The sequence below is a fragment of the Megalobrama amblycephala genome, linkage group LG6 (genome assembly GCF_018812025.1).
Source record: "Megalobrama amblycephala isolate DHTTF-2021 linkage group LG6, ASM1881202v1, whole genome shotgun sequence".
Classification (NCBI taxonomy): Eukaryota; Metazoa; Chordata; class Actinopteri; order Cypriniformes; family Xenocyprididae; genus Megalobrama; species Megalobrama amblycephala.
In genome coordinates, this window is record NC_063049.1 from 25837980 (window position 1) to 25859917 (window position 21938).

Here is a 21938-nt window from a genome sequence, read left to right on the forward strand (position 1 = left end):
TCACAATCATGTAATTATTTTATCTGTCAGCACGTCTCGTCTCTCAACGGGTTGAGACGAAGCGAACGCACCGGCCATAGTGTGACATCCGTTAACCAATATTGTAAACATAGATGACGGTTTTTATTTAAAAGAAAGAAAGTAGCCTTCGTTTGTATGTAGGCCTAGGCTATTTATATATTTACAATACTTACTTAAATATAATTAATATTATTTTATTGCTTTTGTATTAGTTGTTTGAAGAGTAAAAAAAAAAAACAAATTGGTCGGTCTTAACGCAAATTTACAACCGGCAAGTCGGTCGGACTTAAAGCAAAAAAAAAAAATAATAATTTGAGTCGGTCCTAAATTGACAGGGTCGGTCGGGTTACGGCAAACAAGAATATTTTTAAGGATGGCCTCACGATTCGATACATATCACGATACTGAACTCACGATACGATATTATTACTTCAAGTCATATAGTAAAAGGTTAACAAAAAGTTGCTAAATGCTAAATTTGGTATTACATTGGGGTGGAAATGAATAGGCTTGGACGTGGTGCTGGCAAACCAATACACAGGACAATGGTGACACCAGAATAAAAATATTCATGATTCTAACACTGAAAATACAGAAAAATATAAATATTGACTAGATATATTTAAAATAATGTAGGCCACTTTTTACTGGTAACACAAGACATTTGGCATAATCAGGACCCACAAATATTCCCCCATTGCATTATTATACATTATTATATTCAACATTATAGTAGTGCAATGTAGAACTGACATTAAAACTCTGTAAACTTTTATTTTTTCTCACACAGTAATTTTCATTTTGGGTGAACTATACACAATACATATTGTCACTATCCACAATACGATATTGTTGCAGCTTTGTATTGCGATATATTGTGACACAATATATTGTTGCACCCCTAGTCGGTAGTAATCCCAGTCAAATTTCACAGATTCTGTGTTCCATTACACTTACACTCTAAGACTTAATGCACAGATCTACTTTGACGTCTGATTATTTATTTTTTTATGGTCCTATCCGTTGTCAAACATCACAATCTTTGATTCAATCCCACATATTAATATGGTTGTCACTCACAAAACTTTGCAGTGTGTACTTAGCAGCATGAAAAATAAAACTTTCATTTGAATTATGAATGGTTATATACTGAAAACGAGCAAAGATCACTCCCTTTATAATCACTGAAGCTGATATCACTTCAGTTCAGTGTTTGAAAGCAGCGCAGATACCAGACTGACCGGATACTCGAGACTCTCGAAACTGCCAAGACTGGTACAGTTATGTTTTTAAAATTTTAAGTATCGACTTGATACTGAAGTACCGGCACTTTTGAAAAACCCTAAATTCAGATAAGGCATTAATGGAGGTTATGTGCAATAACTTTCCATATTCTGTAAAGCAGGTCGAATCGCTTCTGGTTCAGGTTATTTTTACGTTACGTTAATATAGTGTTGTTTAACTCAAGATGCCTATAAAGGAGCTACCCAAGATGAGCATACCTGACGTCTATAACATATGCATTTTTTTTTTTTTTACATTTTTACATTCTTATTCACGTTTTATTTGATTTTAATATCCAAATGTTAGTGAGAACTAATTAGGATAGCTGATTACCTTAAATGTCCATTGCTATCATCAGTTCATACTGCTGTTAACACTTTCTCTGACAAGCAGATTGCAATAAGACCAATTTTCCTGTCTGTTAATGTGACGTTCAGCATAAAGCCTAGAACAACTTTGGTGTATTTCTGGTGTACTGAGTTGTTGGATTTCTATTTCTTCACAGAGGTTTCTAAGCGAGGAGATAATGAGAGTTCACACACATACCAGATTCTGCTTTCTCTGCGTGCTGACCCTGTTGTACCATCAGTGCAGTCACTGCCATGAAGGAGGGTCCCACCATCACCACGGGCACAACCATGCTGACCATGACCATGACCATGTCCACAATGACCTTCAGATTTCAGAATTGTCCTGCGATAGTTTATCGAACCGGTTAGTACACGGCAGCCACGGCGAACCTGCAGAGAACGAGCAACGTTACTACATTCACCAGTTGTTCTGTCGGTATGGCCAGAAGGATCGTCTGGATTTTAAAGGCTTCCAGAGTTTGCTGTTGAGTTTAGGGCTGGGCGAGGTGCGGGTGGTTGGGCTGGAGCACGAGGATCTTGGCCACGATCATGTGGCACACTTGGATATTCTAGAGGTTCAGGAAGGACGGCATTCGCATTCGGCCGGCCATCCGCACCCTCACCAGAAGACCCACATCTCCCACAAGAACCACCACGAGAATGAAGAACACGGCCCTGCCGAGGAGCTACCATGCAGCAAAACACTTGGCACCAGAGCCGAGAGCACTACTCACAGTGGATCTGAGAAACATGTCCATGAGAAAGACAGTGAACACATCCACAGACATGTCACTGACAGTCCTCAAACTCAAGATCATGATGATGACCACACACATTCACACACGCACAGTCAAAAACAAGACAGTGGTGTGCCACAACAACTGGATCATGATCATGATCATGATCATGATCATGATCATGACCATGACCAGCACAATCATGACCAAAAGAGTAGTGAACATACACAAGAAAATAATGATCTCAGTGACCAAAGCCACCATCATCATGACCACCATCACCACAAGCACCCCCATCCTCATCTCCATGGTCTAGACAGCGTGGAGCACACCTCAGCAACGCCTCAGCTCACAGCCAGAATCCAGCCTTCTGCTCCAACTGAGCTACCCACCACACAACCCAGAAGAAACAGGAGACCACCTAAAGTCAGAGCCTCTCGAGGCCGCAACAAGACCAGCATCACTGTTACTCAGGCCGTCGAGCTGGAGACCATCGGAGCTGACCATGAGCACAGTGGCCAGGACCACAGTCCTATTCAGCCGCAGAGGAACAGGAGAGAGGTGCCAGGAGAAGATCTGTCTGTGAAATCACATGCACATGGTGTTTTTCACCAACACGAGGAGGTACATTTCAGTGTCTGTCTTGTAATATGGTTGTTAAATGGTTAGATCACCCAAAAATGAAAATAATGTAATTTATTACTCGCCCTACACCCAAGTCAAGTCACCTTTATTTATATAGCACTTTTTACAATGTAGATTGTGTCAAAGCAGCTTTACATTGATAACTGGTACATTATTTTGGCTGCACAGCAGCTCTTAAAGAATGGTGTCAATGCAGGCAGATCAAAGCACTGTTGAATATCAAATGTCAAGTGTCCCCAACTAAGCAAGCCAAAGGCGACAGCAGCAAGGAACAAACCCGTAAAACCTTCGTTCATCTTCATAACACAAATTAAGATATTTTTGATAAAATCTGATGGCTCAGTGAGGCCTCTAATGCCAGCAATGTCACTGAACCTCTCAAGATCCAGAAAGGTACTGAAGACTTATTTAAAACAGTTCATGTGAGTACAGTGGTTCAACCCTAATATTATAAAGTGACGAGTATAGTTTTTGTGCACCAAAAAAACAAAATAATGACTTTTCAACAACATCTAGTGATGGGTGATTTCAAAACACTGCTTCATGAAGCTTCGAAGCTTTACAAATCTTTTGTTTCAAATCAGTGGTGTGGAACCACTGATTCAAAACAAAAGATTTGTAAAAGTCATTATTTAGTTTTTTTTGGCAGAAAAAAAAAAGTATTCTCATCACTTTATAATATTAAGGTAGAACCACTGTACTTACATGAAGTGTTTTAAATATGTCTTTAGTACCTTTCTGGATCTTGAGAAGTTCAGTGACATTGCTGGCAATAGAGGCCTCACTAAGCCATCGGATTTCATCAGAAATATATTAATTTGTGTTCAGAAGATGAATGAAGGTCTTATGGGTGTAGAACGACATGAGGGCGAGTAAATGAAAATAATAAATGACATTATTTTCATTTTTGGGTGACCTAAACTTTTAATAAATGGTAGTGCTCTTCAGATATGCCTCAAATGTCATTTGAAATGGTTTCTCCTAGTTGGTCTAATCAGGGATTGGTCAAGATGGAGAGTTTATATTAAAAAAAAAAAAAAAAAAAAGTAAGCTTTTAGCATCATCGAAGCACTTCCTTCGTAACAAAAATTACAGTTGCAGAAGATAGTTCAGACTTCACTTTCTTCAAGCAAGGCATTAAGTTATAATGCATAATTCAGTGTTTTTGTGAGGACTGTGACAGATTTGTGGAATTAACAAGTGGTGGACAGTAATAAAGTATTTTTATGTTTAACATTAAAATAATGCAAATGAATGCCCATGCTCTTTCCCCACTGCTGTAGCATTTTGTTTTAACACACATTTAGATTTGTTTCATTGTTAAATACTATATGGTATATTGTTATTTTCACTTGTTTGCACACTTTAAATATCGGTAGCTTAAATTGATATTTTAGAATATTGAAGTATAATGCTTTGATGTAGGTTTTGTACCTAATTTTCCATATACTAATATAAATACTAATTGCAGGTACTAATATTAGATATATTTTTGATATGTGACTTATATTCCTTGTATATGTTGAGAAATGAGTCATGTACGAATACAAAGTAAAAATCTCTGTCTCTCTCTGTCAGTGTCTGAATTTAACAGAGCTGCTACACCAGTATGGACTGAGCTCAGATTCCCTCATATCTCCAGTGCAGTTCACCTATTTATGTCCAGCATTACTCTACCAGATAGACAGACGCTTCTGCATCCTTCATTATCACCACGTTGAGTCTGAGGCACAAGATGCAACATCTTCAGGTATTAGTGATCCTGTAATAGTATGATTTAATATTGACAAAGTATATTCACTCATCTACAGTTCTCTATACTGGTCTAGTTCACTAGCTAATAAAGAGAGTGAACAGTATTAGTAAATGGTTTAAGTTTAACAACCAGTTGAGAAACACTGCTAAACCATATTAAAACAGTTGTCTAATATGTTTTCATTAGACATGTCTATTTTTGCTAAAGTTATCTAATGCCGATTTCAGACTACACGATCTCAGCCCAATTTTGACAGGATCCATTTGACATAGGGTGTTGTGGTGATACGTAAACCACAATGGGCGTCGGGAAGCAAGAATTGATCGTTTCATCTCATATAGTGTGTCATAGTGGACGACAACCGACGCTGTGTCTGCGTCGCTTCACAGAAAGACTAGCATGTTTAATTTTTTTCCGGTCCTCCACGATGGGTTCCAGAGAGACGATTGTATTGGTGCTGCTAGGTTGAATTATGCAATGGCCGGAAAGGTTCATGGAGCTATGGCAACAATACTCCTACCTATATGATGTTTTCTCGAGGGACTACCACGATAGAGTGAAAAAAGATAAATGCTGACGAATGATAGTGGAGGCACTTCAGCAACCCGGTGAGTACTGGAATTGGCATTAGGCTTGTACAACCAATGTTAACACTCTTGTTTCCGGAAGTCAGTCGCTAGTTCCTCCTTTACGATAACATCACAAAAGCCTGCTAGCAATGATTGGCCGAGAAGCAACGTGTAGTCTGACATGTTTCTTGTCCACGACACAAATTAAGGAGTCAAAAACGCATAATCTGACACAGTGACTATCGTAACAGACAAAAATAGTGTGTAGTCTGAACCCGGCATTAAATCTGCGTATCCAATGATCCCAGTCTTACCCACTGCTGCTGATTGTTTCTGCAGTGTTGGTCTGGACGTGGGGCTTTGTGTCGATCACCATCATCAGTTTGCTGTCTCTGCTGGGTGTTGTTCTGGTGCCCATCCTCAACCAGTCCTGCTTCAAGTTTCTCTTGACCTTCCTAGTGGCACTGGCAGTGGGAACCCTCAGTGGTGACGCCTTGCTGCATCTACTCCCGCACGTAAGCTCTTTTTTTGTGACAAACAAAGAGTCAACCATTGCAGAGGTCCAAACAGTCAAACTTTTCAACTGTTTCCCTATATTTTGCAGTCTCAAGGAGGCCATAATCACAGTCATGAAGGACACACAGAGGAAGAACCTGTAGAGGATTTTCTGACAAAGTTTGACGGAGTTTGGAAAGGACTGACTGCACTAGCAGGAATCTACCTCCTCTTCATCATTGAACATTGCATCGGCATGTTCAAACACTACAGCGACCAAAGGGTGAGACGCCACAATACCTTAAAGTTTAAAGACTGAAAATAAAATCTTGCAAAAAGGGAAAGAAAACCAGTCACATATAGTTGTTTGAGAATGACAGAGCTGAGGCAGACTAAAATAAAATCCATAATTGCTGCACATAGTGGGGCTTTTAGTGCACAGAAAACCTTCTCAGAACCTAGTGCTTATAAATACTTGTCTCTTCATGCATTCCACAGGGAAACCTCTGCCAGAGAAAGAAAAAAGGAGAGCAGGCAGAGATCGGGAGAAAATTGTCAGACCACAAACTCAACAGGCGTTCAGATGCTGAGTGGCTCCATCTGAAGCCTCTAACAGAAGGTGGGTTCACTTCTTCATCAAATCCCAACACGATTTGTTTGGCTTTTAAGTAAAGTTGTGTGTGCTGGTATCCTGAAGATCCTTCCGAGTCTCTTCCTATATACTGATCTTTTGTAAGGATATTATAGGAATGAACTCAAGCTGTGTAACACACCAAGCTTGGTGCAGTAATATTCAGAAGTAACTCACATTTGAGTCAACACAAGCTCCAGGCCGAGAGCTGAGTATGCTGAGTCAGTGTCAAGACCGAGTCCAGAAAAAGACTGTGGAAATATGCTGTCCTTGTCCATTGAATAACACCTGGTTTTGCATCAGTGTTATCATCCTCTGGTCCAGAGACATTAAAGCACTGAGTGGATCATATGCGTGAGTCAGCACAGACCACAAAAGTAACTCCTTCCTTTTTTTCATGCAGGAGAAGGTACTACATGTGAAGCTGGACACAATGACACTCAGATGACGGAGTTGCAGCCTCTGGATTCCCCCAGCAAGATGCCGCTAGCCATCTCTGATTCAGATCACCCCTATAAGGGGGCTGTAAAAACAGAAGAGGACAGTGGGCCAAAAGCCAAGTCAAAAAAGCATGGACATGGACACGGCCATGGTCACTCCCACCATGGGCACTGTCACTCTGACCAGGAAATGAAAGATGCAGGGATTGCCAGCATAGCATGGATGGTCATTATGGGAGATGGCATGCATAACTTTAGTGATGGACTCGCTATAGGTCAGTTTGTGTACATTGAAACTAGTAGCAGATTAATTTGTCTTTAATCAAAAGGGTTTCTGTATCTGAGGAACTGTTTGTCATTTACAGGTGCTGCTTTCAGTGCTAATATTACGGGTGGCATTAGTACTTCAGTAGCTGTGTTCTGTCACGAACTGCCCCACGAACTAGGTAAGTGGCTTAACCAGCTGCAGTATGTCAAGAGACAAAATATTAGAATAGCAGATCCATTTTCTTACATTTGACCTCTAGATGTGCAGTAAAATTATTATAGCAGCTGTCCTCATTAAATACTAACAGTCTGTTTGTTATGAGCTTGTGCTGCAGTTCTGTCTTCTGCTATTTAAAATGATCAATCATTAAAGTTGGATTCTGCTTGGCTTTAAATGTTTTTACAGTTCATCAAATGGAAAAAATCATTTTGAAAGTGATTCCAACAATATTGTTCCTCTGTGTTGTTAATGTTATAGCTGCGGACTGGATTTACCCATTCTAATAAAATTAGAATGATTTTTAAAATTTTATAGTTATCGTTAGTTATTGTAACGGGCCATAACCCTGAAAAAAGATAACATGTCAATGAGAGAGGTCAGGCTTAGCTTTAGGGTGATGCGGCAATCCTGGTGCAAGCCTCGAGCCAATGAGGTGTTCTTTATCCATTATCACTTGACACAAACTCAGGAACATCAAGGCAAAGAGCTCCAGCTATTTTTCTGTGCTCTCTTTTTCATGTTTGAATGAATCAAAAAAAAAAACAACAACACTGCAGCACATATGGCTTTTAAAAGATGCCAAAGCTTTTATGAAGTTTTGAGGTAGTTGTCTAGAGGGCCACTCTTTTTAAAATGTCCCTTTTTTGTTTAAATTAACCAGACATTACAATACAACAGAAGTATGCCTTTGATGTAACAATGATGTTTCGTATTTGATGTTGTTTATATTTGTCTGTCTGCCATCCAGTGGAGGTGACGGGACTCTAATAACGTTTGGCGTTTGGAGCAGCTTTTTTTTTCTTTTTTTTTTTTTTTTTTTTTTTTTGTCTGAGGGGCCTTTTACACGACACAATTTTCAAATAAAAACGGAAAACTTATGTGTTTTGGCCGTTTATTTACACAACAGTAGTGTTTTGGTGGCAAACTTTTGAAAACGTACGTGCATTTCAAAGTGCATGTTTTTGAAAACAATACGTTTCTGTGTAAACTTCAAAAATGCGAATCTGTGAAAACGGTGACGCATGCACATGCGTATTACGTGTTTAGTAATAGGCATGCTCATTTGGCGTGAGTGCTCTGTAAAAGAATGCGCATGTGCGCAGGTGTTTAGTCTTTCTTTACAAAGTGGCATCGCCAACTACTTGTCTGGCATGCATAACACAGCGTTTTTAGTAATGTTTGCAGATCCGTGTGAACTGGGATAGTTTTGATAGCATTGTCATCTGTACAAAGAAAAAATCAGTTTTTAAGTACATTGTTGTTGTGTAAATGTACCCTGAGAATCTAGACTCCCCATGTTGTGGCTTGAGAAACAGCTATAATAAAGGGATGCTTACCCTGCAGTGCTGTTAATTGCCTTTGATGACTGATTTAATTAGGCCAGGTGACACAGACCAAAAGTCCAGAGTGTAGTCTAGAGAAGACCGATATAAATAGATATATATAGATATAAATATAAAGGCTCCTCATGTGCATATATATATATATATATATATATATATATATATATATATATATATATATATATATATATATATATATATATATAGGAAAGGATTGGCAGCATATAATTGCTAAAACACAAGGAAAGACCTCTTTTGATTTTTCTGACAGATTAAGGACAGCCCGTTCTCACGGCAATTATTGTCAGGTTTAGCATGGGCTAACTAAACCCACGCTACTGAACTGTTGTTTATTGTACATTAATAGTGCACATTTGTGTTTGCCTTCAGGTGACTTTGCTGTTTTATTGAAAGCTGGGATGTCAGTGAAGCAAGCTATTGTGTACAACGTCCTCTCTGCCTTGATGGCTTATGCTGGAATGGTGATAGGCACGGCCGTGGGACAGTACACGCACAACGTCACCAGCTGGATCTTTGCTGTTACTGCTGGCATGTTTCTTTATGTGGCATTAGTGGATATGGTAAGAGAACCAAAATGATTAACTTCGCACTGGGCCTCTTAGCTGCATGAAAAACAAAACAATTATTCATGTGAGCAACGTGACAGTATTAGACCACTCCCATAATAATCACTGAAGCCGTCACTTAATGCATGTTCACTATGTTTGATCCTTGTAGTTCAGAGCAAGCTTACTAGCTTCCATCCACCTATTTTTAAGTGCATTTGTGAGATATCGTGTAAAAAATGCTGGATGGAAAAACAAAGATGTGCATAAATTAAAAAAAAAAAAGTGCATAAAATACTTAGAATGCTTTTAGCTGTTGCATCCGGTGTAGACATGGTGTCATTTTTAATATATTTTATAATGTAATTTATTCTTGTGATGACAAAGCTGAATTTTCAGCATCATTACTCCAGTCTTCAGTGTCACATGATCCTTCAGAAATCATTCTAATATGTTGATTTGCTGCTCAAGGTTATTATTATCAATGTTGAAAATGGTTCGTTCATTTTTTTTTTTTAGGTTTTTTTGATGAATATAAAGTTTAAATAACAGCATTTGAAATTAAATTCTTTCAACAATGTAAAAGTCTTTACTGTCACTTTGTTACCAAGTACTTCAGCCTACCACCAAACCGATTTAATGCATCAACAATAAAACAAAAAATAAATAAATTTTGAATGGTTTTTACGTCTACATTGGAAGCTGCTTGGAAGTGAGCAGCTCAACATCTAGTAAATCTAAAATAATGTGTCACATCTAACACACCTCACAATTAGTTATATAACCATAATAGTAACATGTGTAACTTCTTGTATCTTCTTGTTTTTTTTCTGTTAAAAAAATGCATTTTTTTTCTGTAAATGTAATTGTTCTGAGTTATAGGTGTTAGAATGTTATTAAATATTAAATTTCCTCTTCTTCATCTTTAGTTGCCAGAGATGCTTCACGGTGACAGCGAGGAGCACAAACGCTGTGAGATGGGTCACTTCGTCCTGCAGAACTTTGGCATGCTCACGGGATTCGGCATCATGCTGCTGATCGCCATCTTCGAGGATCACATTGTGATTGATTTTGGCTTCTAGCTGGAGACTGTGATGGGGGGGTGTCATTCAGCTACATTCACACACGTGCTTTGCCCTAAAGTGGCTTTGTGGTACAGTCTTGCAAGCATGTCTCAGAAGACAGCATCAGTAGCTTACAGTGGACATGGACATGCAAAAAAACATGTTTACATTTCATCTTCTCATCTTCTCCTCTCTAGGCCACTCAAAACGGTTACTTGTTATCTTCAAGCTCTTTTGTAGATCTAGCTTCTGGTTCAGTTCTATTCTGTTTTTTGTTTGTTTTTTTGAGTATGTATGTCCAGTCAGACATCCACAGCACACAAGAAGCACTCCCCAGTATTTGGGTTATCCCTTTAATATTGTAGTGTTTGTTTTTTTTGTTTTGTTTTTTTTTAGGACTGTGTCCTAGAGAGAAGCAGCTATTCATAAGTCACCCATTCAGTGTCATGTTTAGCTCCTTCATTCATTTGTATTGTAACTCAGTCCATTCATTCATAACTGGCGTGTTGTGCTGTGTATGTCTAGTGCGTCACACCATTGCTGTGTCAGGCACTAAAATGGTGCAACAGAGCCCAACTGGCATCAACTCTACAGATTTTTTTTTAATTATTATTATTTATTGAGAACTACTGGTATTGTGTGCCAGGATCATGGGAAACACACATGATGTTCTTTAAAGCGCTCTTTTCTTTACTGGTTTACACTTGCTGTCAGCATTGACTACTTGTTTGTTTCTTACACTATATTTACTGTTCATAGTGATGGGAGTGTCCTCAGTCTTAGAATTTCATTTGTTTGATTTTTTTTTTTTATTATTATTTTCTGTTTTTATTGGCTAAGATTGTACTAGTGTTTTGGCCAACTTTGAGTATTTGAAGAAAAAGGTATGCAATAGTGTTATGAATAACCTCTGATGCAGTGCTGCCGAAAGACCGATCGCATTCATAAGGTCAGATGAATAGTGACTGAACAAGTCCAGTATTAAAGCTAATGCTAAAGCACTGTGATTTTTAAATGAAGAACAACTAGCTAAGCAGATCTGTACATCAAGGTATACATTATTTTTCTTTGGGGAGTCTATTTGTTCATCAGAGTTATCATGTTCTAGACTACTTTCTGAATATAAATACGAGTTGATTTTCATATCCAAGTGTCGTAAATAATGATCATCTTGTTCATGAAATAATTATGTTCCCCAAAGGAGATTTGCTACTGAAGACTTTTTTGTTGGCATTTTGAAACGCCTTTGTTACTTTTTTATTTTAATTATAGGACATGTTTGGTATTACTGGATAGTTTGTGTGAAAGAAAAAAAAAAAATTGAGAAATCAGCACCTTTTATTCATCGACCATCTAAAAACTTACTTTGCATACAAAGTTTGGGAGAATCATTCCTTTTTTTTAACGTAAAAATTAAGGTTTTTTTTTTTTTTGACAATCTTAAACGCATTGTTGACACCCTTCCATTAATGAATTAATGCACACGTTTCAGTTATTGGCCTTATGTGCACCTGTATGAAAGTCTGACTACAATCAAATCTATAGAACATCTGTTAATCTGTCCCCCTGTTGATGTAATTCTTGTTTAATGAGTGTGCAACATTTTGATTGTGCCAAATATGGGCTGTTTCTGAATTTGCGCACAAGCGCTGCCTGTACCCACAGTCGCCTCTACACATTCCACTCGCTGTGTTTGCTGCTTGAATCCTCTATCGTCATGAGTTGGTGGGGCATGTTATGTGATTCATGCTTAACCTGTCACCATGTGACATCCATTTATTGTGGGTGTGCATCATTATTAATTGCATTGGATGGAAACATGCATGAAGGAAACTGTCTAGCTGTGTTTCATTTCTGTTATAAAATGGAGAGATGAGAACACGTACTGTTGATTTTCCTCTTTCCCCGAAGTACTTCATTTTTGTACAGCTTGAATGTAAAGCCAATGAGTTTTGGGTCACGTGAGCAAACCTAATCAGTCTTCGGAGATTAGGTCTAAATCCTGTGTATGTGTCTGTAAAATTAATTTGTCCATTTTGTTAAACCGTAACATTTGAGTAAAAGCTGTAAAGCTCAAATGAAACACCTTGATTACGTGGTGCAAAGAAATAAACTTGATGATAAAAAATGACTCTCACCAATTTTCTTCATGTCTTACATTGTATTCCGACAAAGGACCATCCAGATATTTACTTACATTTTAGTACTGTCAATTTTGGCAGGACATTTTTTTTTTTTTTTTTTTGTAAAAATTCACAGCTTGGATGTTGAAGCGTTTTCAATACATTTGCCATTCTTGCTGATTGTCTGCAATTCTTTGTCAGAAGTGGAAAATAAAGTTTGCATAGCCTACTTTGAGTTTCAGCTTATTAAAAATCTCTTTCATTAAAATGCTCTATACTTTTTAAAAATATGTAATCCATCTATTAATTTTATAAATTTATTAATATTGCTACTGATCATCTTTTAAATATTTAGCCACAGATAGTTCACTAAAGATTTAAGTGAAGGATACTAGAAGCAGAGCAGCATATCTACGAGTTAAGCTGACACAGTAAGGCCACTCCACGACGGATCCAGTGCTCTGGAGGCACGTCCGAATTCAGGGTCATTGCAATGACGTAGTTGGTGGAGTGTCCAGTGGTGGAAAGGGTTCCGCGTCTCTCACTGGTCTTGTATACAGGAGAAATATAGCACTGGCGCTCTGGGATGTCCTGCTTCCTCATGGGCTTCAGCCAGATCTGCAAACAGACAGTATGATGTGTAGTTGATGAGAAGTTTCTTTGCTCTTTCTCTCTTCCTATGATCTGCTTTGATTACTATACGAATATGAAATTTCACTGTAATGTGATGTGGTTGGTTATTTCCTCATTTCTAACAGAATGAGAGAAGTAGGACTTTTGTTAAGCTCTTAAAAAAAAAAAAAAAAAAAAAAAAAAGCTGTCACCAAAAACTAATTCAAAGACCTCAAACCCCTTTAACAGAAACTCTTAATATAAGCTTTTCATCTGAAACTGAAAATAAAGTTATAAAATATATTTACACACACACACACACAAAGGGGTACATTAAAAGTAAGTGGAGATATATATATATTATATATATATATAATATATATATATATCTCCACTTACTTTTAATGTACCCCTTTGTGTGTGTGTATATATATATATATATATATATATATATATATATATATATATATATATATATATATATATATATATATATATACACATATACATATACATACACTGAATATATATATAAACCAACAACGTGTAATGTACCCCTTTGTGTGTGTGTGTGTGTGCGTGTATATTTTATAACTTTATTTTCAGTTTCAGATGAAATGCTTTCAGCTGAAATTAACAATGGCCTTCAAAAGAAATTTGCATTTCAAAGTTTTACCGTAAGTAACAAATGCATGTTTAATTAAGTTTAGCTCTTGTCAAACTTATTTTGGTAATGAGTTTTCCTGAAATGTCTGAATATTAAACAGCAGTGAATCCATTATTTATTGTGGCAATGTCCATTGTGCAGAATAAAAAGGACAAAATTAATAGAATCTTCTTCTTCTCTTCTTGTTCTGTTACATTTAACAACCTATTTGAATATCTCACCTGTCATATATAGACATGATTAGAACTCCCTTCACATACTGTATTTAAATAAGCATTTTTAATATATATAGATTTTTTTCTTAAACTTTCTTCAAGAAGCCCCAAGATAATTTGGCACAATTATATGTGATGAAAAGAGTCATCTTCAAGGAAATCTGAAAAATGTGGTGTCTGCGCAGACCCTCTTCAAGTGGATTTATGCATTCTGTTTTTATACTTCTATGGTTGCATTGCAGCTGCCCTGAGATCAAAGTCAACATATTTGCTTTTTTGATACATTATCAATACTAACATTTTGTTCCTTGTTGAATATCTGGTTTCACTCTGAAATATGTTACATTATGGTCGAGCTGGGAATGCTGTTTGATGTTGACTTTAAATGCTTCCAGTGGATTTAACAGAAGAAATGCATTTTGTTGTGGGTTGACTTTTTCCATGCATGGCAGTGGCACCTGATAACAACCAGCCATTTCATGCTTTTATAACTGGACTAATCTGAAGACTGAAGAGAAGAACCTGAAAGTGTGCACATATGATTTAGCAGCTCTGTGTGCAGGAAATTATTTTTTAGCATAATGTACCTTCGTTCACATTTTTTGCATGCTGCTTTAAAATCAGGAAAAAAAGATGTCTCATGATTGCTTCTTGTTTCCATAGATACTGTTATAGTTTGCCAGCAGGCAAACATATTTTTTGAATTGCATTGAAACTTTTGAATTGCACTGAAACAAGTTTTTGCAAGTTTAATACATTTTTCAACCGACTGATCATTACAGTGGAATGACTTTCTTGTGACTTAAATCTCTGTTAGTAATATGTACCCGCATCAGAGGATATGCATGATGTCATCAGCCTCATTTGAATGAGATTATACATTTTATAGTCTCTCACCACAGGCATGGTGTCATGCAGGATTTTGGGGAAAGACTCTGCCAAGCGTTTTGTTCTCCGATCCCAGCGGGCACCATCTAAGAAAAGGCCACGGATGTAAACACCTGAGAGAAGCACAAATACAAAAAGTACAGAGGATTAATTATTAGAAAAGGTATGGGTACTGCATGAGAAGTCAAAGTATCTAGCCAAAAACATCGTTTAAAAAGTGAGATCCACATTTAAAAGTAAAAAGTAAACTTTTTCCTTAGCTTTTCTTAATAAAGAACTTTGTAATGCACAATGTTTATTCACAATGTCCCTACTATGCAAGCCTACAGTACACTGAACTAAAACCACTATTCTATAACCTGTTACCTGAAATTTGCTACTTGAAATTCAGCAGTGGCTGATTTTATATAGACTGATCATTGTCTGTGTTCACACTTGAGTCAGATTCATACATCTTCAGCAATGGCTATAATTACAGCTAATGTGACGTGTCTTCCAGAGTTGGGCAAGTTCCTTCCAAAGTGTAATACATTATATATTACTAGTTACTGTCATTTGAAAGTAATTAGTTACATTACAATATTTCTGTCTCTGAATTGCAATGCGTTACACTACTTTTGTGTTACTTTTGAGTTACTTTCACCAAAATAACCACAGAAGTATGACAGCATAAAATGCTAAAATGTAGTTTAAAGCATAATGACTGTGTAGGCCAGTGATCCTCCAGGGGGCTTATAGATAACTTAACTTTTTTAAGATTAATTTTATACCAAAATCTATTTAAAATACATTTCATAAATTATTCATAAATTTAAAGTCATTAAATTACAAGAAAAAAGTCGTTAAATTATGAGAACAAATTCGTAATTTAACGAATTTGTTCTCGTAATTTAACAACTTTTTTCTCATAATTTAATGAGTTTATTCTCAACATTTTATCTCGACTTTTTTCTCGAAATTTAACATTTTTCTCATAATTTAACGAATTTGTTCTTGTAATTTAACGACTTTTTTCCCGAAATTTAACAATTTTAATCTCGAGATGGCTTTGTTTTTTTATTATTGCTTGGCCCTAATCCTCTTCCATACTAAATATACTTCAAATCCATTAACATATTTATTGACATATCACTTAAGACTTACTGATATAAAATAATAATTAAACTTTATTTGGAGTATTTCTTTATTGCACAATGCACATTTCTTAATATTACGCCTAAAATGTGTTTTAATATCACCATTAATAAGGATCATATGAGTGCAATATATTTAAAGTGTACCTAAAGTATATTTGCAATAGTTCCACTTTGGCACAATCAAATATACTTAAGTATATCTTTAGTTGGACCTCAGCACTGCTTCCACACAATTAAAGTGCATTAGGTACAAAATTAGTTGTTCCAATTTAGCAGACTTTATGAATACAGGTTTAGTATACCAAAAGTACAATTGCAGGGTATTTTTATTAAGCACATAAATATGTAAATGTATTTGTAGTATACTTAGCACAACAACAAAAAAAAAGTATTTCAAATATATTTTAGTATATATTTTTTTTCACTAGGAAAAGTTGAAAGTGTATTTTGGCTTGTAAGCTCAGAAAGATTTAAGCCCTGCAGAAATTTACTTTAAGTATCATTTTTGCATTGAAAATGTAAGAGTATTCAGTTCAAATCCCTTGAAATAATACTTGAATAATGAGGTACTTTACACCCCTGCACAGTGCACACACATGCACACTAACTAAAATCTCTCCCCATTTTACACACTGACTGAGCGAACTATAAAAAATGAAGTAGACGCAACAAAGTATCTGTTCAAGTCAAGCACACACATAAACAGCCTCATGCAGTGTGTGATGGCCTCAAAGAGATGGGTTTCCTCTGGAGAGATGCTCATCATGTACTGATGAAAGTGCAGCAGGGGTCTGATGTCAGAGCACTGTAATGTTGACTCTGATTGATGGCACTCAGCCGCGGTGAGGGGTTAATGAAACTGTGTGTCTCTCTTTCCTTTTGTCACTTGTAACCCATTTCCCTCTCATATATTTTACATTTCATGCTTGTCAATACTCTTTTTCTTTTGCTTCTTCTCTTTTTTTCTTTCTTACCATCCTCTGGGGGGTTTTTGTATTCCTTGTCCTCCATGACTTCAAAGTCGAAGCTGAGCAGGTCAATGGGAATGGTGTATTTTCGAGCAAAATTCTGCTGGCTTCCGGTGAGGAAGGCCTGAGTAAAAAAGAAGCCGGACATCCAGAACACTGCGGGTGTGCCGTCCATGTACCATCCCTGTGTGGATGACGCAGATGAATGATACTATTATTAAATACCAAAATCAATAATCACAAACAACATCACTGGTCACAACTGATTCTAAAGGCATAACTTGAAGGCCAAAAGAGTCTTTGGAATGTTACAGACTCAAAGTATTTTTTTTCTTTTATTGAACGGAAGGGCACTTGTATAACGCATTTACAATACAGTCTTTTGCAGAAGCACTGTTGTAATCTGAACTCATTGAATGAGACATTGAGTCAGTTGCATTTCATGTGATTTTCCCGTGGCTCACAATGCACACTAGAATGCTTTCTGCTTCATCTGCTGTATGAATGTGCACTTGAGTATCCCAAAGACTCACTGGGAAACAACTTATTTGAATTAGAGACTTGAAATTGATCACTAGAAATTCTTAATGTGTACAGAACTCTGTTTTTCGAATCCAAATATGTAACATACAGTATTACTGAAAGTAAGAAAGGAAAGTTTTTTTCTCTCATACACTTCCATTCAAAAGTTTGGGGAAATCATTCTAATATGCTGATTTGTGGCTCAAGAAACATTTCTTATTATTATCAACATTGAAAACAGTTGCGTTGCTTCATTTTTTTTGCGGAAACCGTGAGTTTCAGGATTTTTGATGAATAGAAAGTTCAAAAGAACATTTATTTGAAAGATCTCTTTTGTAAAATTATAAATGCCTTTAACTTTTGATCAATTTAATGCATCCTTGTGCAATAAAAGTATTAATTTCTTTAAAAAAAATCTTACTGACCACAAACTTTTGAACAGTAGTGTGTATGCACTAATGATTGTAGCCTTTGATACTTTGTTTGACTAAGCAATTACTGCGAACATGCCATTTCCATGCCAAATAAAGTGTGAAAATAAAGAGTTTACCTGTAAAAACCCGAGTCTTTCAAGAAAGTCACTGATGTAGCTTCCCAGTGGTTTGAGGCTGGGATACGACTTCTTCATCCACATGGCAGGGATGCGGCCCTTCAGAATGCTGCTCACTACTTCCTCAAGTTCAGAAGACATAACCACCAGTCCCTATGTCAAGACACACATGCATTCATTCATTCCTTTGCGTCTTTCCATCTTGATTTTTTATTTATAATCATCAAAATTTAATGGAAATTGCCATCACATGTCACCTGTGTAAATTCCTTATAGGGGTCATATTTACAGTATATTGGCATTTTCTTTCCTAAGGAAAAGTTATGTTGTCATTTTCTTTTTGTCTTTCTAAGAGCTGGTTTCAAACTTTATTGCATTTGATGTTGTATAGAGATGTATGATCATGAATGATAATGAAAGGATAAAGGAGAGAGGTTCCTCAGAGCAGAAATCAAGCTGTAGTCAGAAGAGATAAAGGGATTATTTTAGGGTTAGATTACAGGATAAGGGTTCACAATGTGTAAATGAAAGCCAGGGTTGTGATCAGATCTCTGCATATGCATCCCTCTCACCCTGCAGGGTAATAATGCTAACTAGGATCAGATCTGTCAGTCAAACTAAAGGACAAACTAAAGGAAGCTCAGCTGGAGTGAACAGCATTAGGACATGCCCTGGGGCACGATGAATTTTCCTTGTATCTTTCAGCAGGGAGAGAATGTTCAAATACTTTTTTTGGCAAGTTTGCATTGCTTCCATATAAAGTTTTTGTAATCCAGAAATTTAGCAAATTTGAAACAATGGAACATTATGCTCATTAGAATAATCATTTTAAATGGATCTTTCTAAATTAAAAAAAATAATAATATATTTAATATATTTATAATCTCAAGCATCATACTCGTATCAACTGACTCTCAGCTCTACCTATAGGAATACGACACCTATCACGGCATCCGGCACGACATTTTAGGTTCATTCAGTATTATCAGCAGCTAATTACCCTCCTCCATCTCCTAGCTCCTCCTTCTGATATTCCTCTTCAAACCAGAATGTCATTTATCTTGATTTATGTTGTCACATTAAATTATCATCATTATGAACATTAATGATATCTGCAATACATTTATGTTGGTTCTGTTCTGTTTACCGTAATGGGGTTATTGCTGCGCTCCCTCCTCTTATTCATGCTAGGCTGCATAGATGGGCAGGGAGTTCATGCCCAGAACAGAACCATACCACTAATCCAAACAGTATGCCAATTCTTAATCATCAATCGACGATAATGGTCCTGACAGAAATATAAAATGCACACATACAACGGGTAAAATAAGTAGAAAAGTCTTTTTTGCAATGACAGCTTCAAGGCACCTGTATGACCAAACTTGAATATTCAATTTTGAATATTCTGGGGGTCTCTCTTGTGAATTTTGATCTTCAGTTCCTTCCACAAATGCTCTGATGGGTGTCACATGTCTTGTGTTTCGGTTTCCCCTGTGACCTAGTTTTCCCCAGTCTGTTTGATTAGTTCATTTTATCCACCTGTGTCTAGTTAATTATCTCATCAGTTCCCTTTGTTTGGTTCGTGTATTTAATCCCTGTGTTCTCCTTCATTCCTTGTCCGTTCTCGTTTGATGTAAGTCACGTTTATGTTTGATTACGTTTAAGTTTGATGTGTATATTGCGCTACCTGCTTGTTCTAGTGATTAAATCCTACTCCTTGTATTCTCTGTCGTCCCCGTGCCTTATACACGTCACGTAACATTGGGTTTAGGTCTGGTGATTTACAGGGACATTCTAACAACTTTATTTTCTTCTTCTGGAACCAATTCAAACTCTCCTTTGCAGTGTGTTTTGGAATGTTGTCCTGGTGGAAGGTCCACCAAAGTCTCCTCTTCATCCTGGGGGATGGCAACAAATTCAATCTCAAGAATTCCTAGTTACATGCTCCATTCATCTTCCCTTCAATAATATTGATTCTCTCAGTTTCATGAGAAGAGAAACGGCCCCATACCATGATGCTTCCACCTTGAAAACATCACTGTTGGTATGATATTTTTAGGATCAATGAAAAAAGCCATTTCTACTCCAAACATGGCATGAGGTATTGTTGCCAAAAGTTCAATTTTTGTCTCATCTGACCACACTAAATTCTCTCAGTAGTTCAGACCTTTCCAAGAGTTGTGTAGAACACTTCAAATGAGCTTCTACATGCATTTTCTTCAATAATGGAGCTTTCTGTGGTGAGCGTGCATGAAGGCTGTGGCGGTGGAGTGCATTTCCTATTGTGTTCTCTGTGACAACTGTACCTGCTGCCTCCAAGTCTTTCTGGACCTCTTTCTGAGTGGCCCTTGGTTCTTGGGGTACTCTTCTGACTAACCTTCTGACTCCCTGATTAGAAATCTTGAGAGGAGCTCCTTTGCATGGCCAGTTGATGGTGGAATGATGTTCCTTTCAGTTGTGGAAAATAGCCCCAGTGGTGCTTACAGGAACATTTAGGAGTTGGAATATCCTTCTGTAACCAGTACCGTTATGTACGACAAATCTTGTTGTGAAAGTCTTGGGAGAGCTCTTTGCCTCTTCCCATCATGAGATGTCCAATACTTGCATTCAGAGGTGGGTAAGCCTTTTTCTAACCTAACAACATGCACTGACCCAACTAATTCTAATTTGCTAAGGTAGGAGGTAGAACTACTTGGTGAAATCTGTTGGTTTCTTGACTTGCCTTACCTTGGTGTACTGCTTTTTCTTAAGCCGAGTTCAGACTGCACGATTCTCAAAGTAGTCAGGTCACTGTTCTTTTCACACTGCATGACTATCTTGGCCAGCATTCAGTCGCTGCTGTGTTCATACTGCACGATGGATCGGCGACAGAAGCTTTCACACTGCATGACTTTACAATAGGAAGAATCGCCGACAACTCTGTCTGGCACTCAAACTACGTTTCACAACCAAACCCACGCGAGACATGACAAGGAAACAACGCGATATCACGCTTGCAAGACCGGAGTTGTTGTTGTTGTTGTTGTTATTATTATTATTATTATTATTATTATTATTATTATTATTTATTATTATTTTAAACGGTAGCCCGCAAGAAGCTTGCAATACGAGTTGCCTGTGCGCTGATTTGCAGCGAAAACAAGAAAAAGAAAAGAAAAATATGGAGGAGGAAATGGTTGGGGAGACTGTGGATTGTGTGTTCTGCAACAAGAGTTGGAGGTAAATACATAACTTTTCAATGTGCTGCTGTTGCGGATGGTCAAGCAAATGTTTGTATTTTGTTTCCGTTTGATAGAATTGTAATGTTTATGTGAATGAAGCCATGCTTGCTGATGTTGTGGTCTATAACTCCTCCCCGAACTCCCCGCTGCTCTGTATCTTGCTCTCTCATTGGCTGTCGGTCATCGCCGATGTAGTTTTCATATTTAGCATGCCAAATATCTCACGGGCGTCGGCGACTCGTCGGCGATTCTCTCAGATCGCGTCTTTGCTCATTCACACTGCGTGATTGTCACTCGCGTGAACGAGCACCGATTTGCCTGTGATTTCGGGCATTTGTCGGCGATTTCTCAACCTGTCGGCGAGCCAAAATCGGGGCTAAAATCGTGCAGTTTGAACTCGGCATTAGTGTGTTCAATACTATTTTGCCAAGTCATTTAACTTTATTACACATAACTTTTTTTTTTTTTTTATGGATTGTAATATTATGATTTCGTTATTTGTATTGATTTCTTGAGCTAATACCAATGTCTGGTCTCAATTTTATGTGAATTGCTCCATTGAAACTTTGTATAATAAAAAAAAAAGTTAATGTATTCAATATACTGTATATAACATTTGGTCAGTCAAATCACTTGCTAAACTTCTGT

General features: G+C 37.2%; 2 protein-coding genes across 6 annotated transcripts in view; one reads left to right on the top strand and one right to left on the bottom strand.

The window, feature by feature from the left end:
• Window positions 1-12519, top strand: part of slc39a10 (solute carrier family 39 member 10) — a 30081-nt gene extending 17562 nt beyond the window's left edge. For all 4 annotated transcript variants that reach the window (XM_048193573.1, XM_048193572.1, XM_048193569.1 and 1 more), the window contains 9 exons: window positions 1811-3016; window positions 4616-4787; window positions 5702-5877; window positions 5967-6140; window positions 6356-6476; window positions 6892-7203; window positions 7294-7374; window positions 9149-9339; window positions 10254-12519. In XM_048193573.1, the coding sequence (XP_048049530.1) occupies window positions 1832-3016; window positions 4616-4787; window positions 5702-5877; window positions 5967-6140; window positions 6356-6476; window positions 6892-7203; window positions 7294-7374; window positions 9149-9339; window positions 10254-10406 (2565 nt within the window). In that variant the 5' untranslated portion in view covers window positions 1811-1831 and the 3' untranslated portion in view covers window positions 10407-12519. The remainder of the gene's footprint in view (window positions 1-1810; window positions 3017-4615; window positions 4788-5701; window positions 5878-5966; window positions 6141-6355; window positions 6477-6891; window positions 7204-7293; window positions 7375-9148; window positions 9340-10253) is intronic.
• Window positions 12520-12534: 15 nt separating this feature from the next.
• Window positions 12535-21938, bottom strand: part of dnah7 (dynein, axonemal, heavy chain 7) — a 78106-nt gene continuing 68702 nt past the window's right edge. Inside the window, exons 62-66 of one of the 2 annotated variants that reach the window (XM_048193568.1) lie at window positions 18070-18222; window positions 17004-17181; window positions 14903-15006; window positions 12904-13129; window positions 12535-12695 (exon numbers count right to left, since the gene is read on the bottom strand). In XM_048193568.1, the coding sequence (XP_048049525.1) occupies window positions 12923-13129; window positions 14903-15006; window positions 17004-17181; window positions 18070-18222 (642 nt within the window). In that variant the 3' untranslated portion in view covers window positions 12535-12695; window positions 12904-12922. Of the gene's footprint in view, window positions 13130-14902; window positions 15007-17003; window positions 17182-18069; window positions 18223-21938 lie in introns of both variants that reach the window. The other variant, XM_048193567.1, reaches the window with a different exon arrangement.